Below are 19,279 nucleotides of genomic sequence, written 5' to 3' on the forward strand. Positions count from 1 at the left end.
GTTATTTTTGTTTCAACTTTCAAGGGAACTTATTTATTATAGTTGGTGGCAATCTTCACTATAAATAGAGAAGAGATTTAGTAAAGAAAGAACACACATGAAGAGAGAGTGTGTGAGAAGAGAGATTGTAAATCAAAGTCACTTTGTTGAGAGAAAAATATCTTTGTGTGAGAGTGTTATCGTTTCTTGTAACCATTGAGTGAGGTACTCAGGTTTATAGAGTGATACACTATTTGGGGGGGGGGGGGGGGAGGGGTGTGTTAGGATCTTGTAATCATTATTATGATAGTAAAATACTTTTTGAGACGGTTTTGTGGACGTAAGCAAGAGGTGTCAGACCACGTTAAATTCTTGTATTTGTTATTATTTTTCCTACGGTGTAATCTTTGTTGTGTTCGTATGATCCTTTGTAGGTGTGAGTAATTGTATTTGAGGGTGTGTTGATTATCCAACAATGGTATCAAAGTTATAATCGGGAACACACAAAGGTTCGAGATGGGGGGAGAAGACATCACAAGGGTACAAATATATTCGTTCAAAGTGGGGATGCAAAGTGTACAAGGGGAGACACTTGGTGTTGCGAGGACAAAAAAAATAAAGATAACATTTGCTATTTGGATGGACAAGCCTTGAAGAGGAACCTTGAAAGCAAAGTGAAAAAGAAAGTGAAGTTTCCTAATGTTGTGGAAGTGTTGGGAAATACTTCCATTGGAGGGGGAGTTTGTTCACTTTCAAATTGATGGGAGGATATTTCTCTTTTTGGCTTGAGGGGGAGAATTGTAGAATTCCTAGCCAAAAGATAAGGTGCATGCATATTGAGAATTGAATTTTTATCACTAAGGTTTATGTAGCTTAAATGCAAAGTGGAAGATTGCATTTTACTAGATGAACCTTAGTTGAATGAATGCATTGTAAGTTGTTTTTGTTTCAACTTTCAAGAGAACTTATTTGTTATAGTTGGTGACAATATTTACTATAAATATAAAAGAGATTTAGTTGAGAAACAATACACACGAAGAGAGAGTGTGTGAGAAGAGAGACTGTGAATCAAAGTCACTTTGTTGAGAGAAGTGTTTTTGTGTGAAAGTGTTATCATTTTTTGTATCAATTGAGTGGAGTACTCGGATTTGTAGAGTGATATACTATTTTGGGTGGGTGACAATCTTGTAATCATTCTTGTGATAGTGAAATACTTTTTAAAACGATTTCGTGGATGTAGGCAAGAGATGTTGAATCACGTTAAATTCTTATGTTTGCTATTATTTTTCCTACAATATAATATTTGTTGTGTTTTCACGATCTTTTATGAGTGTGAGTAATTTTATTTGAGAGAGTGTTGATTAGCATACCATCAAATCAAACACAATAAGTATTCCAATATACCAAAGAGAAAAAAGCCCCTGTGCATAAATGGATATTTTCTTAAACAATTCATAAAATAGCCGTTACAAAAGATTAGTAATTTAATTAGTCATTACATTTCCTTTCTTTTCCGTAGGAAACATACGAACCTTCCTGGAAGTTGCACTGCGTGCTGTGCTGTAATATTGCTGACACCCCTTTTGCTTATCTTATTATTTGTATATAATACAATAGAACACCGATTCATACATATTCTGTGTGCCACATTGTCATATTTTATTATTACCTAAGCTTTTGTCACTTAGTAGAACAGATTTTTGGTCAGTTTTGGAAAATGGGTTCTCGAAACCATGAGGTATCAATGTTGATGGAGAATGGTGGTGGTGGGAACATCGTGAAGGGGTTGAGCAAGGAAATGAGACATGGCAGAACGGCACATAACATGTCATCATCTTCTTTGCACAAGAAATCTGACCTAACTCTTGTGTCTAAGGTTCACTCTATCCCCCTCAGGAATGTGTTGGTGAATTTGCAAGAGGTTGTTCTTGGAACCAAGCTCTCTATTCTTTTCCCTGCCATTCCCCTTGCCGTTGTTGCTCAATGCTATGGCTTTGGAAGAGTGAGTAGTTCTCCCTCTTAACTCTATACTTCATACTTTTACATTGATTTTTGAAGAAATTTTTATGTGGATGGGTAACTTTATAATGTATATCCATTATCAAACCAATTTTCATTAGTTTTATTAACATTTTTTTTTTGGTAAATTGGAAGAGTTAATGATATTTGAATACAATTTTACAAAAGATTGATCAGAGCATATATGTGGTGGTCTAGAGTCAAGTTAAAGTCAAAGCAATAAATTGTTGTTTCAACATTTTTTAATTTTCTACCATAATTTTGGGTCAAAGCAATAAACAGTTTTTTTTTTGTAATTGACACAGAAGAAAGAAAAGTACCGTGAAAAGTTTACAATTTGAATAAGATATGGAATTACGGATTTTATTTTTTATAAAAGTCAAATTTTGCCTCTTCTTTTTACTTTTTTTTTTTACTCAAGTGCATCCATATTTTTTATATTTTATATTTTTTTTATTTTTTTTATTTTTATTCTCTTTCTCTCTCTCTCTCTCTTTTATCTCTGCTATATGACATGTTTTTTTTAATAAAATTTCTGTATAATATTGTTGGTCAATGATTCCTTTTTATCCAGGGGTAACCTCGTAAGAATCGAAACAAAAATGCATAAATGCAATTGTGTATACTGAGATCTTTAATGGGTCCATGGGCCGGGATACTTTATTGATAAAGGCAGAAAAATAATTAAAATTAAGGTATCCGTATCTATATCGTGATAATATTGGAAAATGCATAAATGTTTTCTCTGTCTTCTCAATTGAGGTTGCTAATGTTTATATAATGGGATGATGAGGGATTATGACCACTCTTAATTATTGCTTACAGCCTTGGATTTTTGCATTGAGCTTACTTGGGCTTACCCCACTTGCTGAACGAGTCAGTTTCTTGACAGAGTAAGGAAAACATGACATGCTAGAGAGATTTTCTTCCTGTACATCTAGTAAATCTCATGTACATCATTCATTTTTTTTTTAAATTTCAAAATTATGGGTAACATCACTTTAATCAACTAAATTAATAAATTAATTATGTTAAAAAATAATTAATATTATTATATATAAAATTAAATTTTTTAATATATATTTAATAAACATATAAATTTACATAATAAATTTTATAACAATTAATTTTGATCTAATAATATTTTTTTATATATATAAATTTTAAATAAAAATTATAGATTTAATAAAAATTCATATATGTAAAAAAATAAATTATTAAATCAAAATTAATTATTTCAAAATTTATTATATAAATTTATATGTGTATTAAGGATACATTAAAAATTTTAATGTTATATATAATAATATTAATTTTATTATAATATAATTAATTTATTAACTTAATTGGTGAGAATACAATAATAACACAAAAATTAAAGGTTATATATAAGAATATTTTTTATTTCTCTCTCGGTATGTAAAGAAACATCCTGAGTACGGTGCAAAGAAAATCCACCCGCTAGATTGTACATTAGTCATCATTAATCATGGTACAACTTTTTCTCTTTTTTTTTTTTTCTTGACCCTTTTATGTTGGTTTGCTGATTCTTGTTTCATTTGTTCCCTTGGTATTTGGTACTTCAAATTTGGCAGACAACTCGCTTATTACACTGGTCCCACAGGTGTGTATGAACCCACAACTGTACTATTGAACCAAATTTGTTTGAAAGTTTTATACAACTAATGTCAGTGTACTTTACTCACTAGTCAGTTTTCTTTAATTTGGACTGAAAATGAATATCACTTTATTACCATAAAAAAGAGCACATCAATTGTTCATCATAATCTCTGGTTTTTGTCTTCCACAAAATGGTATAAATATGTATATGATATTTCTCTTTTATCTATTTTTTCTTATCATATTACTTCACTAATCATATTAATTATCCTATTACTTCACTAATCATATTAATTATTTATGACTCTTCGTTTCTTATATCTCTATAAAACTAAGAGGTGGGATGCCCAACAATTTTTTTCCAATTAGAAATAAATCTTTTATAGAATGTAGGAATACAATTGATTGTCATGTTATTAAATCCTTGTTATTTTTCTTGAATTACAGTGGGAGGACTTTTGAATGCAACATGTGGGAATGCTACAGAGCTCATCATAGCAATTTTTGCCCTTAGCAATAACAAAATTCACGTGGTCAAGTATTCTCTACTGGGTTCCATCATTTCTAATCTTCTTCTGGTTCTCGGAACCTCTCTATTCTGTGGTGGCATTGCAAACATTAGAAAGGAGCAAAAATATGATAGAGTAAGCTGCAATTCATTCAAAAATTTTAAGCCTATGAGTTGCATACTTTTGGTTCTTTTATAATGAAATAATGACTAGTGTTAAGGGGTGGAGTGTTTTGCAATTTTCTTGCAGAGACAGGCAGATATAAACTTGCTCATGTTGTTTGTGGCACTGCTTTGCCACTTGCTGCCAGTGTTGTTCCATTATGTTGGTGCCTCAGCTGCTGACACTGCAGAGTCATCTCTGCAGTTGTCAAGAGCTGCTAGCATTGTTATGGTGATTGCTTATTGCGCTTACCTCGTCTTCCAATTATGGACTCACCGGCAGCTATTTGAAGCCCAGGATGTATGCTTTCTCTAATTTTGAAGCTTAATAATTGTGATTCTGATTTGTGCCAATATGTGATTAGTAATTAGTACTTACCATCTTGCATTTTGCAGGAAGTTGATGAAGAAGGTGGCAATGAATCAGAAGAAGCAGTGATAGGATTCTGGAGTGCATTTGCTTGGCTGGTTGGGATGACTGTGATCATTGCTCTACTGTCTGAATATGTCGTGCAAACAATTGAGGTAATGGACTTTCTTTATGTTGAAAGATGAAAATATTGTTTTCCTCTATTTGACAAGTTATGAAAAAATGTTTTTGTCAAACAAATAAGTGTAAAGTTCTATTTTGATTATAAAGCATGAGTTTAATTTTTATATACGGATAGTGTAAACATTTTTATACCGATAATTAATTAGAAATCATCTTAGGTATGATCATTCAAAGTAGTTATTATAAAATCAACAAACTTGTTATATATGATAATCTTAGATTAATTAATAGTATAAAAAATATTTACCCTGTTAGTGCATTTCAATTTGATTCAAATTATATTATAATAATAATGCTGATAGTGATAAGAAAAATGTGAATCTGAACAGGATGCATCCGATTCATGGGGTTTGTCTGTTAGCTTCCTCAGCATAATCTTGCTACCAATAGTTGGCAATGCAGCTGAACATGCAGGAGCGATAATATTTGCCTTCAAGAACAAACTGGTACCAATTTAATAGTTTTATGAAATTCTGATACTTTTCTAGTTCTCTTTTATGTAAACATAAGTTGTTTGAAACTATGATCAAAATCACTTGCCTGCGTTCTCGTGTTTTTTTTTTTTTTCTGAGGTGTTATGTTTTTTTTTTTACTTCAGGACATCTCGTTGGGTGTTTCCTTGGGTTCGGCAACTCAAATTAGCATGTTTGTGGTAAGCATCCACCTTAGGGAAAATGGAGCTTCCGAGCTTTATTGGATTAATATAGTTTCATTAAACAAATTTGATTACAATATAGGTTCCCCTATGTGTGATTGTTGCTTGGATAATGGGAATCAAAATGGACCTCAACTTCAACATCCTAGAGACAGGTTCTTTTGCTGTGGCAATAACAATCACAGCCTTCACGTTACAGGTATACTTATATACCATAATTTCCATTTTAGTTGGTTTTAGTTAACACCATAGTTATGATTTGGTATATATCTTGATTCAATCTTTCAGTGATGTTTAAGTCTTCTTCGGTGTATCTGTTGTAGGATGGAACTTCTCACTACATGAAAGGCCTTGTTCTCCTACTCTGCTACATTGTTATTGGGGCATGCTTTTTTGTACAAAGAACACCCTCCAGTAAGCATAAAATATGTAACAAAAATATTTACAATTTATATTTATGCATCCTGAATTTATAATTCATATCTAAAATTTGGCCACTCTTTTTCCTTGACCAAGCAGATGTTGCTAACATAACGCTTAAATCAGCTACCGAAGCAGTGTTTAGAGCTCAATAGGTATGATTCATGTTCTCTAGTTATAAATGTGCAGACATAATCTTTTGTGTGCATTCAAGAACTGTATGGAACTAACTACTGGCACTCGATAGCAGGCGTATTGGCCAATTTTGGTCTCTCTGAGATAAAGGGGTGCAACATCCAAGCTTAGAACAAGATTCAATGGATTTCTTATTTGTTCATTTTAATCATTGTTATCCCCAGAAAGCTGAAGAAGTTTGCATGCAGTAGCTTGCGATCAATTTGGTTGTCTCTGTATATAGTTCCCTTCAAAGGATTTTGTGTCAAGATTTTCATCTCATAATGTATAATATAGATGAGAGTTGTGGCATGATTCTCAAATAAAATGAGGTCCTTTGGAATTTGGAGTCACAGGCAAGGCTGTTGATAGTGCAAGACAATTAAGGCCATTGCCTTAAGCTTCTTAATTTTATTTTACTTGTTATTATGTAAACTTTACATGAATCAGTTTCTATTGTTCAAATTGCAATGGACAAGGATGTTCTATGATGAAAAAATTACTCAAAAGTTAGCTACTTGTCTTAATTAATTAACAATTAGAGGTGAAAAGATTAAATACCAAAATCTTATATATAATTGAAAATTGAATTTGTAGTTTATTATAAGAAATTATATCATTAATTAGGAACATGATTATTAATGCTGAGATAATTTTTTTTTGACAATATTAAAGGTTAGAAATATTGATGCATGCCTTATCGGTTCCTTTAATTAAAAATAATTTTTATTCAACACTTTTATTATTTCTTTATCACTTTTTCATATTTTTTTAAATACCTAATTGATATAAGATTTTAAAACATATTTTGTTTATATTATGTAGTACTTCTTTATTTTATTCTTATACTTTGTAGTAATAAGAAAAAAATCAAATAGAAAGTAGGAACTTAGTTTTCAAAACTTAAAACAAAAAATAAGTTAAAAAATTAATTCAATCTCAATATATAGTACTCTTGATAAATATCTTACTATTCATAAAAAAATATATAAAAATAATTTTAATTGGTAAAAAAAATTCATAAAAAACTAAAAAAAATAGTTTGAGAAATAATTTATATAATATTATAATATTAAATTTCTTTAAAAATTTGCCTAAGGTCCTAAAGTTCCTAAACACGGCCCAGGAGCAAGAATTCTTCCTTGTGTTAGCCTTTTTTTATTTTTTTTTTCAAGCAAAGGATGAATATTTGGACCCCGATTTCCTACCGTTGGAAAAAGCACGCATCAACGGTTTAAATATCATTTTAATAAATTCAACTTAAAAAATATATTTCAAATATTAATAGTCTGACGGACCAAATTAGAATATTAGACAATGAATTAGAATTAAATGATGAGACAATTTAAAACATATTCTACAACGAGGAATGCATTACAATACGAAATGTATCATATGAACAGAACATGTCTATAAATGGCGACGCGTTACATAATTATATATAGGTGAAAAAATAGGAAAAGATGACGAAATTTTTATCTTAACCATCAATTAAAAGTCAACTATTTTTTGAAACGGTTCTCAATGTGTTTTAGCATACCTATATACTTCCAAATTAAATGTCTTTTCATTTATTTGAAAGTTTAAACCAATTGTGAAGGCCAACCCTATTGAACCGTCAACATTTTATGCATTTCAGCCTTTTCCTTTATATTTTCTCTCTCTCTCTCCACCTCTTTTTATTGAAGGGAACTGTTGAGTGAACTATTTGCTTTGTTTCCTGTGCTTTGTACGAGCCACTCTTCTAGTTTTTCTCTGCATGCACAACAAGTGGAACAAGTTCAGACAACGTTCGAACCATCTGATGCTAGCGGCTACAGCGAGCCACCTCAACAGAAAATATGCTTTAGGAATAACATGACGGTGAACAAGCAGGGCCGGTCCAACACATTGGTAGATCTAGAGCCAGTTTTAAAATAAGATTTTTTCATTGATAAATAGTTAAAATTTAGACGAGTGTTTATTGATTAATAGGATGAAAGAAGAGTGTTATTATTTTTTATTTAAAATTTAAAAAATTAAATGAGTTAATGAGAGATTTTTTGATTTCCAAATTTTTTGTTTGTTGAAGGCTTTGATAGTGCATATACTTAATATACATATATTAATAACAAAAAAAATATTTTTTGGTGGGCCGACCCTAGAAATAGGGAGAAGCCTTTCATCAAGCAATAGGTTGATCCTATTAAGGAGGATTTGGCAAAAATTGAGTATGAGCTGTTGGAATTTTCTATTTCAATAATTAATGTGGGTTAATATTATAAGACAATTATATTAGTTATTTATCATGAGTGAGTAGGGGTGAGAATAGGTCAGACCGACCTACAGGAGCCTATGACCTGGCCTACATAAAATCTGGCCTAAACTGACCTATTTAATTAAAAGGTTAGGCTCAAGCTTTTTTAAAAGCCTATTAAATTAAATAGACCAGGCTTAGGCTTATTAAAAGCCTTATAAGCCTGATAGGCTGACCTATATTATTTTTTGGGTACCAATATATAATATTATTTTTTGGATATAATTATTTTTTTTTTAAACTATAAGACTTTGATTACACATTACTGCTCCATAACTTCTATTCCTATAATCAAGGAGTTTAATTATAATTTAGGTGTGAGTCATGTGCCCTTTTATATTTCTCATTATTTTGATTGACTTTCCTTTTTCTTTAACTTTCCTATTACGTTCCTACTCCATAAAATATTAAATATTTATTGTGAAACATGCTTTTAAAAAGGCTATCAGGCCAGACTAGGCTTTAAAAATGGTCAGGCCGAGCCAAAATAAAAGCCTTTGATAGGCTATAGGCCAGGCTCAGGCCTCAAAGATTCATCGTAGGCTAGGCTCAAGCCTTTCAAAGCCTCGCCTGGCCTGGCCTATTCCCACCCCCATGAGTGAGTTTTATTTTATGTGATCAAATTGAATGAGCGTGTTAGACAACTAAATCAGAAGACGTAAACTTAAATGAGCAGATGTTAGTGTTGACCTATTAGGGGATAATGAGAACTCTATTAGATTAATATGCTATAAGAAGGTTATGGTCTCCAATATACCGATCCGTCACATATAGTTTCTCTTCTCCCCATCTGAAGAGTTTCGAAGGTCCTATTAAGGAATAAAGAAGTTTCGATTGAGGAAGAACCATGAAGTCATCGATTACCTATAGATTCAGATTCCGCTGCATTTGTTTGATCAATCATTATGGATCCAGGTATTCTTAAAACAATTCTTGATACTCTAACGTAATATGTTCTTGGTGGTTATATTAGTATTTTATAAGAATCCCTTAACATACCAACAAGTCTTTCTACCTATTTTCATATCAAAAGTCTAGATGTTTAGAGATCATTGAGAATTCTGACTTCGATTTTACGAAATATCTTAATAGCAATCACTCTACATGAGGATCCACATTTAACCATGTTGGTGGAGTTGATATTTTTGCTATGATACTAGAATTTATGATCGATAAATTATTGTAACTAGCTTGCCTATTTTTGCCAATACTAAGGAGCCATTGGGTGTTTATTGGGGCAATATCTTATGAGTCTTATTAAGGATTCAACCAAGTAAAAGTTTGTTGATATAAAGTATTTGGTTGTTAAATAAAGAATTCAGAAAATACAAATTTGTATAGAACATATAGGGACTCATTCCCTGCTAGCTGATCTACTTAAAGGTCAGACACTTAATGTTTTTCATGAGCACACTGCTCATATGAGTGTAATTCCTGATAGTACCTTAGTTTAGTGGGAGGTTTACTTATGTTCTATATCTTATGGTTTACAAGCATTTTGTTATTTGGATTTTCTGCAGAAATAAAGTTGAAGTTTATCATTTCATTATTAGCTTGTCTTGTTTGCAATATTTATGTTGTGTTTGGATAGATCTCTGTAAAGAATAAAGTTTGGACTAGTTGGAAATAGGCATGACTAAGATCACATTACATGTAATTTCCATGCTACTTATCTATTGGATCAAGTGGCCTCAGAATAATTAAGAAGGGGGGGTTGAATTAATTATTCCTAAACCTTTACTAATTAAAAATTTACTCTTATAAGGCTTTTACTATGTTGTTAAGTAAATGAAGAATAGAAAAAAAACTTAACCAAAAGTAAAAGCGAGAATTAAAGTGCACAGTGGAAATTAAAAGAGTAGGGAAGAAGGAGACAAACACACAAGAGTTTTTATACTGGTTCGGCAACAACCCGTGCCTACATCTAGTCTCCAAACGACCTGCGGTCCTTGAGATTTCTTTTCAACCTTGTAAAAATCCTTTTACAAGAAAAGATCCACAAGGGATGTACCCTCCCTTGTTCTCTTTGAACAACCTAGTGGATGTACACTCCACTAGAACTAATCCACAAGTGATGCACCCTCTCTTGTTCTCAGTCAACAACCCAAGTAGATGTACCCTCTACTTGTACCACAAAGGATGTACCCTCCAATGTGTTAAGATAAAGTTCTCAGGCGGTTAGTCCTTCGAAACTTTGTGAAGGGGGAAACAAAAGAATTCTCTGGCGGTTAGTCCTTTGAAATCTTTTGTTTATGGGAAAGGGAAGAATCAAAATAATTCTCAAACTGTGTCTTATTGAATTCTTTGACAAGGGAGAAGGGAGACACAAAAGAATTTAGGCGGTTAGTCCTTCGTTCTTTTGGAAAAGGGAGAAGAGAGACACAAAAAGAATTCAGGAGGTTAGTCCTTGGCGAATTCTTTTTGGCAAAGGGAGAAGGGAATGAAAAAGATGAATAACACAAGTTTTTGAACAAAGAACTTTTCTTGGAAGAGAAAGTTTTGAACAAAAACTTTTAGAAAGATGAAACCAAAAAGTTCTGAAAGAAATGAAAGAAGAAGTTGAAAGATAGATTGAAAGATAGAATGATTGAAAGAGATGATGGATATGAATGAGATTGATGTAATGTTTCATGCCAAGGTCACATATTTATAGTTTCTTGATGACTCAAGTCAAAACTTGTAACTCTTGGCAATTCCTTTAAAACTAATCACTTAAAAAGATATGACTTTTGAAAGAATCTTCAGAAACAAGTCACTTGAAGAAATGTGACTTTTGGAAATGAATTTTTTGAAAACAATCATTGGTAATCGATTACCATAAAGGTGTAATCGATTACACATCAACAGATGTGACTCTTCATTTTGAATTTTGAAAATCTTAACGTTTTAAAACCACTGGTAATCGATTACCAGAGAGTAAAACTCTTTGGTAATGATTTTGTGAAAACTTCTTGTGCTACTCAATGTTTTGAAATTTTTTTTAATACTTATCTTGATTAAGTCTTCTCTTGATTCTTGAATCTTTGAGTCTTGAATCTTGATCTTGATTATTCTTGAATCTTGAATATTGATTCTTGATTCTTGAAATCAAATTTCCTCTTGATCTTTGAAGTGTTCTTGACTCAATCTTGAACTCATTCTTGAATGTCATCATCTTTGTTATCATGAAGTGATCTTGACTTTTGAGCTTTTTGTCATCATCTTTGTTATCATCAAAACTCCTTGAATCAATCTTGATTCATCATGAAGCTTGCTTCTACATTATCCATATTGACCTATGTCATTGAGTGTACTGATGATACAATGCATAAATGATCTTTATGGTAAATTTCAAGACCCAAACAAAATACCAAGTGCACCATTAATCCTTAATCTTTGGATTGAAAAAGCTAACTGCAAGTGGCACTTTGAACGCATTGATCAAACATTGGTGATAAGTCCTGTCAAACAAAAGTTGTCTTTGGACACTCCATTGCTCACATGAAAAACTTATATGATGATTACTCCGATCAAATAATGATTGTCTTTGAACATTTCATTATTCACATGAAAAATCACACTATTTATAATCATCACATGTTTACCATCACAAGCATGTAATTATTCTATCAAATTGTGTCTTCCTTTGGGCCGAACACAATTCACATGAATAATTCCATGCAACATCTATGCAAATTCAATCAAATCAACTTACGCAACAAAGGTTACTTTGGCAACATGTTGTTTCAATCAATTTAACCAAAAAATACAAGACAATTTAATATAATAAATGAGAGGTCTTAAAATTACACAACTTTCACATATAATTTAGTTATATAAAAATATATATAATAGAACATGCAAATATTTTGCAGAACATACCCATTATAAGATACCTAGCACAACATTAATTCCTAGAGAAATTAATTTGTAATTGGTACTCTCAATGCAATGATTAAATATTGACAATAAATTTTGTCAAATAATAATCTTTCTTTGGATCGACTATTATTCACATGAAAACACCTTATAATTATCACACATTTATTATCAGGTACAAAATATTATTTGGCCAAATTGTGTCTTCCTTTGGGCCAAACACAATTTGCATAAATAATTTAATACAAAAATCTATGTAATTTTAATCAAATCAATTTTCACAATAGGGATTACTTTGACAATATATTGTGTCAATCAATTTAATTAAAAAATCACTAGATATGCAAATAAATAGGAAGGGTCTGTTATTGCTAAATTAACTTCAAAAAAAAAATAAGAGCAAGAGATTTACCTTTCTTTACATGCCATGGAGTGTACTTTGGACACTCTTTCTTCATGTGTCCAGACTTCTTGTAGAAGTAGCAAGTAAATTCTTCATCTTTCTTTTGTTGACAACACCCTTAGTTTTTTTTTTCTTATTCTGAGAGATTAAGCTTAAATGAGTACTTCCATATCTATCTTTCTGTAGCCTCTCTTCCTCTTCCACACAATGAGATATTAGCTCATTAATGGACCATTTGTCCTTTTGAGTGTTATAGCTCACTTTGAATTACCCAAAGTGTGCAGGAAGTGAGATCAAAACTAAATGCACGAGCAGGTCTTCACCAAACTCTAGCTTAAGTGCTTTCAGTTTTGCTATCAAGTTAGACATTTTCATCATGTACTCCTTTATATAACTTTTACCCTTATATTTCATGGAGATGAGTTTAGCCAAAAGGTTACTCGCCTCTGCCTGCTTGTTTTTGGCAAAGTATTGTTAAAAAAAAATTGGGTTCATATAACCAAAGCAATTTAGGTATAATTAGAATCAAATAACTTTAAATCTTAACAATCTAACAGTAATGGTGGCTCTGAGACCACTTGTTGGTATTTTAGGGGATCCTTATAAAATACCAATACAACCACTAATAACACATTACGTTAGATTATTAAGAAGAGTTTGAGGAATACCTGGATCCATAATGATTGATCAAACATACAAAATATATTTAACATTACGTTAGATTATCAAGAAGAGTTTTAGGAAGACATTTGTAACTTTCTATGGTTTGAATGTTAAATATATTTTGTATGTTCAATTTAGAGTCATGTTCAAACCGGAGGCTATGAGTGTGGATATTATGTGATGCATTGGATGTGGTGCATAGTTACTGGTGATTTGAAGGATGAATGGCACAAGGTATATTTACTGACACAAATTGTAATTGTTAGTTTGGTTAATATTTGTTAATTAATGTTAACAGTCGTTACTAATTAATAATGTCATGGCTTGTCAATTTTGTTGTAGTTTCTGATGGAACAACGTTAGACGTGGAGGCCATCACAACACTTTGCAAGAGATGGGCAACATATTTTTTAGCTTTTAAAAACATGGGATGTTAAATAACATTCATTTGAAATAGGACAAAATTGTTTCCTTGATCAAAAGGTTTATTGTTGACATTATAAACAACTTTGGTTAATAATTTTCATTTATTTCAGTGGTAATTTGATTCATGTATTGTAATTGCTGCATTTGTGGACTTTAAATTGGCAGCTGATTTTATATTTGAAATGTTTTTTTGGTTGAAATGTTATAGGCAACAATGTTATTGAAGACAACTTGGGTAGGAGATAGTGTTTGTTTGGACAACCTACTTGATTGTTTCCTAAGTGTAGGATACCTAAAAGGCAAAACATTCCTAGGAATTATATTTATGCTCAAATTTGTTTTTGTTGTAGGCACAACAATGATTCAACCAAGCCAAAAGAAACCTATTTTTTTAATTAATTTTTAGTTTCCAAGTTGCTGATTTATTTAATTGGTTGACTGATTGTTAAGGTAATGCTTGTGGGTTGGGGTGGAAACAACAGCTCGACCCTCACCGGTGGTGTTATTGCTAACTGACTTGATCATTTTGTGTTATTTATGCTAACATTATTTGGTCATTTTGTGTTTTATTGTCTTTTGGGGCATTCCATGGTCTACAAAGGACAAGATTCAACAAGCCAATTACATTGGGGACCTCACCTAAGCCTCAGCCATCCGACTTGGATCCTTCCAGGGAGAGGAAATGTATGCCCCATTCAACACCTTGCTTCCAATGGTATCATCATTATTGTAGCAATGTGTTTGTTTTTATCAGATTTTTTAGTGTTGACTGAATTTTTTCATGCATGCCCACTTGTAGTTAACCTAATAAACTTAGCTTATAGTGTTGAAATAAGAATGGTGGCAGGTTAACCCTGACGAATTGTGTTTGGGGGATGGGATATCACCAACATCAACCTGGCTAATGTATCTTCCTTTTGTGGGGGGGAGGGGGAGGGGTATTTTAATTTTTAAGGATCAAGGAATTGTTTTATTGACAAAAGGATGAACATGATGGAACTTAATTAATAATGTTTAGCTGCTATTTGTTCAAATAATGAAATTTTTGTTGGGTTTATAGGTTTGTGGCTTTCTGGGGTAGCAACAACTTGAGAGTGCACTCACTGGCATGGACTTGGTAATCATACTTGCGGCAGTACCAAGAAAACCTAGGATGACAAGAGATGATTTATTTAAAATAAATGTTGGAATTGTGAGGACCCTTTGTGAAGGAATTTCCAAGAGCTGCCCCAATGCAATTGTCAACTTCATTAGTAATCCAGTGAATTCCACAGTTGCTATTGCTGCAGAGGTTTTCAAGAAAGCTGGTACATATGATCCAAAGGGACTACTGGGTGTTATGACTGTTGATGTTGTGAGGGCAAATACTTTTGTGGTAAGCATTGCTTTGCTGTTCTTATTCAAGTTATAACTCGTTAAATTTTCCTTCCAGTTATGTTGCAAAAATAAAATATATTAGGGACTACAAGCTAAAACTATAATCAAATGATAACTTTTTGATCAAATTAGTTTGTTCGTATAGTAGTATTACAGTGGGTTGAACATAACAGATATTTCTACATTGTGATATTTTTATAGTATATGCTGGAATTGTATGAATAGAGGCTGGTGTATGTCCTGCCATGTTTTCTTCTTTCAAGCAGAGGTACTTGGAGTTGAACTAAGAGAGGCTGATGTTCCAGTGGTTGGAGGTCATGTTGGTGTCACAATTTTTCCTCTTTTGTCTTAGGTCTTGTAGAGAATACTCCCTCACTTAAAAAAATATTATAAAATAGGTCATTGAAACTTCTTCAAACTTGGCTTTTGTAGGTTAAGCCTCACAATAGCTTCACTTCAGAAGGGAAGAGAAGGGTTTTAGTTTTATTCCCTAACAGTGTACATTCCATGAAATATTGGAGCAAAATGTCCTTAGATTCTCACAAGTTGAACTCCAGTGTTGTACTTGCACGAACTCCAACGCTTAAGTAGTGTATGCATGACACAAATTGAGGGTAAAAGTTAGAGGGTACCTCAAATCTTAATAGGTTTATTTATACTATTCTTGATTTACTTATTGTAGTGTTTCTAATGTGACACGATGCAGAAAATGCACCCTTGGACAATTCTCACTAGAATCACTACCTCTAATGGATTTCTGGCCATGATTTAGTACTTACCATCCCTATTATTGAGGTTCATCTATTGCTAGAAGGTTCTTCATATAGGCCTTTTGAGGCTTAGTTATTGGGTTATAGTTACAGTGCATTACCTTAGTTAGTCAGATTGGGCCCAAATCCTCTATGGGGTGGTCCAGAACAAGTTGTTTATCAAATATGAAGGATTATGGTATAACTCCAACTGGGTAAAGGCATACAATTGAATTACACTGTATTGTTGACGGTACAGTATATGCAACAATAAACAAGAAATGATTGCTATTGTACCAGTGACATAGTCATGTTGCCTATTTGACTATGTATTAATTAATTAATTTTTTTATTACAGCCTTGTGCTTTTACGGATTCGTACGAGAAGTTCAAGAAAGCAGGAGCAGTGGTTGTTGGGATAAGTGGTCATGATGTTGCCTCTCACAATGTAAAAATCAATGATTTCACTGTTCTTTCTTTGTAAATTAACCATATTATTCTTATGATGAATGCATTCCATGGAATGTAGGCATTGGCCAGCAAGTACACACTTCCATTTACTTTGTTGAGTGATGAGGGTAACAAGGTGAGGGAACAATAGGGAGTGCCAACTGATTTCTTTGGATCATTGCCTGGAAGACAAACTTAATTGTTGACAAAAATGGGGTGGTTAACAACAAGAGGTATGCTTAATTAGCAATTTTATCATAATATCATTCTATGATGTGTGTCAAAATAACTATTCCCTTCTATTTGCATCGGCATGTGTACATAAATACTATTGTCCAACATGTGTTTTTGTTGCATGGGTGCGTACGATGCCTGTATTTGAAGGTATTTCAAGCTATACACTGCCTGCATTTTGGGCCTCAAACACCTGCAAGACCCACCCCCTAATTAGTTTTTTGATAACAAAGGCAAAATAATGATATTGATATCTAGACTGCAGAGCCTTTTTATAACTATATAGCTTTATAACATAATGGCTAGTTTTACATAATCAATGACAATGTATGTATTTTCAGTTTATGATCATTTGTTTATGTCGTCATGATGACATCAACACACTCTCTGCTTCACTTGCTTCTTTATATCTCATGCCCTAATGTTTTCATAATTTTAAGATGCTTTAGAAATCTTGTCCTTAAATTTAATACTGTCACAACATTAAACTTTCTTCACCTGCATTTACAGGGAAAAAGGCTTTGACTTCAGCCAATGATGATAAAATTGATGATGATGATGAGGCCTAGGGGATCATAACTTACATGGCCATCACCTTTGTTGTTTGATTGATGCACCTAGAAAGTGCTTCTCAACACCAAAGCTAGGCAAATAGAAAAGGTTAGGCAGTGGTGTAGACAAGTATTGATATGCAATACATGCCTAATATATAGGAGTTTATAATGGCCACAATTGCTTTTTGACAAGTTATATGTTTCATTAATGAATTGTTTCATTAATTGTTTTGTTAGCTGTTTTTTGATATTTGATGTTACATTTGGAAATATGCATTAATTGTAAATGATTTAGCCTTCAATGTATTTCAATTTTCATGATTCAATGATCTCAGTTAATTTTAAGATGGGCTTGGAGACAAAACCATCTTAGAAGGTGAAACATTCTAAGACGGTTAGGACTCAAAAACTGTCGTAGAATGTTGCACATTCTAAGAAGGGTTTGGTGACATAACTGTCTTAAAATGCACAACATTCTAAGACGGCTAGGACCCATAAACCGTTGTAGAATACTGCACATTCTAAGACGGGTTTGGACACAAAACTGTCTTAGAGTGCATAACATTCGAAGACGGTTGCGAAATCATTGTCGTACATTGTTGGGCATTCTACGATGAGCGTTTTAAAGACGGTTGAAAACTGACTTAGAAAGTCAATTTTAACCGTCGTTGAATGATTGTTTTGTAGTAGTGAGTACCACCGAATCCAGTAGACATAAGGATGTCAGCCTCCAAAATTTTAATATGAAATCAAATATGGGAAGGATCCCTTTGTCTGTTAAAAATAATTATGCTAGGAACAATCACCTGAAACCAGATGATGGGAATGTTCAAGTTGCAATCCCCAGACCCAACCCTCTCAAATCAGGCATTTATGGATGAGGTCTTTTTGCTCGTAGAGATATACAAGAAGGAGAGATGGTAACTTATTAATTTAGGATTCACTCAACTGTAAAGTTAATACCTTGCCACAGTTTCTTCTTAAGACATTAAGTTCATGCTTGTCATGTTTGTTTGTCAGTTGTTGAGTATCATGGTGTGCACGTAAGGCCTAGTGTTGGTGATTTGAGGGAAGAAAAATACCGTTCAAAAGGCAATATTTATTTAAAAATTATTTGTGATTATGGTGGGTAGAAGTTATAGAGATATGTTCTAATTCCCCTTACTTTATTGACTTAATTTTTGTAGCATAAAGTGCGACCAAGACTACATTTTTAGTTGCTTCCATTCTCAAATGTGGTGGAAACGAGGAGAAAGGGAAACACTATACAATGCATACGGATCAAATGGGTAGGTTTGCATATTCTTTACTTATAATATGCTTAATAACATCTCTATGGTGGCAATCCTCAAATGTAGGTTTGTTTGATAATATGCTTATAGTTTAAACAAATAAGGAGGCAGCCACTGACTTGACTACATTGTTAACTGAGTTATTCAATAGTGATCACATCCTCCAAAAGAGTTCTTTCTTCATTGTGGCAGAGTCTTATGGTGGAAAATTTTCTATTCATAAAGGAAAATTAAAGCTTAAACTTGGAGGTATATATACTATATATTTCTTTCTTAAAGTGTATCTATCATTTGTCATATTCCAGATTAGGATGATTGGAAACAATTCTTGTCCAGGAACATGGTTTAGTGCATGTTTGGATAATTGTTTTGAAAGTTCTTTTAGAGAAAGCTACTCTTTTAATCTTTTGCACTGAATGTATTTTTGTAAGGGGTGCAACAGTTATTCAAACATGCACTTATTTGTTAATTTCTTCCATATAATGGATCCATAATCCATATATTAAATATGCGAAGACTTTTGTGATGTTTAGTAACCTTTTATTATCATTTAGGTGTGGTGTTAGGAGACAGATGGATCTCTCCTTAAGATTTGGTGTAAGTACGAGAATTGTTGTAGCCACTAGTTTATAACTTTTCACATTTGAATATTCAATTTGACACTGCAGTTTTCATGGGGGCCCTTGCTTGAATACCTCTCAAGACTTGACGACAAGGAGCTGCAAATATCAAACGAGTATTTCAATTTTCCACCTTACATAAACACATTGATGAAAATTACGACAAAAGGATTATTATATAGTATGTCCTTCAATCATTGTTTGTTTTTTCATTTATTTGACAAAATATAGTATAGTTGAGAGGATCAAGCAACAACTTGAGGCTGG

At 32.5% G+C, this 19,279-nt stretch overlaps 2 protein-coding genes across 3 annotated transcripts; both read left to right on the forward strand.

The window, feature by feature from the left end:
- The first annotated feature begins 1,604 nt into the window (after nucleotides 1-1,604).
- On the forward strand, nucleotides 1,605-6,589 carry LOC114406133 (vacuolar cation/proton exchanger 3-like). Of its 2 annotated transcripts, none has more exons than XM_028368720.1 (12): nucleotides 1,605-1,981; nucleotides 2,824-2,891; nucleotides 3,594-3,622; nucleotides 4,066-4,262; nucleotides 4,377-4,589; nucleotides 4,685-4,813; nucleotides 5,171-5,287; nucleotides 5,440-5,493; nucleotides 5,579-5,695; nucleotides 5,820-5,910; nucleotides 6,016-6,071; nucleotides 6,164-6,589. In XM_028368720.1, exons 1-11 carry the CDS (start codon nucleotides 1,697-1,699, stop codon nucleotides 6,069-6,071), a joined length of 1,356 nt encoding a protein of 451 aa, XP_028224521.1. In that variant the 5' UTR covers nucleotides 1,605-1,696; the 3' UTR covers nucleotides 6,164-6,589. The 2 variants fall into 2 exon arrangements, with proteins under 2 accessions (XP_028224521.1, XP_028224520.1); XM_028368719.1 differs by having other exon boundaries at nucleotides 6,167-6,589.
- An 8,255-nt stretch (nucleotides 6,590-14,844) lies between these two features.
- LOC114404920 (malate dehydrogenase 1, glyoxysomal-like) lies at nucleotides 14,845-16,463 on the forward strand. The gene is made up of 3 exons (XM_028367641.1): nucleotides 14,845-15,111; nucleotides 16,221-16,310; nucleotides 16,392-16,463. Exons 1-3 carry the CDS (start codon nucleotides 14,845-14,847, stop codon nucleotides 16,461-16,463), a joined length of 429 nt encoding a protein of 142 aa, XP_028223442.1.
- Nucleotides 16,464-19,279: the final 2,816 nt, after the last annotated feature.

This window comes from Glycine soja, chromosome 3 (genome assembly GCF_004193775.1).
Source record: "Glycine soja cultivar W05 chromosome 3, ASM419377v2, whole genome shotgun sequence".
NCBI classification, from domain to species: domain Eukaryota; kingdom Viridiplantae; phylum Streptophyta; class Magnoliopsida; order Fabales; family Fabaceae; genus Glycine; species Glycine soja.

Coding starts and splice junctions, on each gene's coding strand:
- LOC114406133 (XM_028368720.1), top strand. CDS start 1,697: ATGGGTTCTCGAAACCATGAGGTATCAATGTTGATGGAGAATGGTGGT. Junction 3,623..4,065: donor TTATTACACTGGTCCCACAG/GTGTGTATGAAC, acceptor CTTGAATTACAG/TGGGAGGACTTTTGAATGCA. Junction 5,288..5,439: donor TTGCCTTCAAGAACAAACTG/GTACCAATTTAA, acceptor TTTTTACTTCAG/GACATCTCGTTGGGTGTTTC.
- LOC114404920 (XM_028367641.1), top strand. CDS start 14,845: ATGGACTTGGTAATCATACTTGCGGCAGTACCAAGAAAACCTAGGATG. Junction 15,112..16,220: donor TGAGGGCAAATACTTTTGTG/GTAAGCATTGCT, acceptor TTTTTATTACAG/CCTTGTGCTTTTACGGATTC. Junction 16,311..16,391: donor ATGATGTTGCCTCTCACAAT/GTAAAAATCAAT, acceptor CATGGAATGTAG/GCATTGGCCAGCAAGTACAC.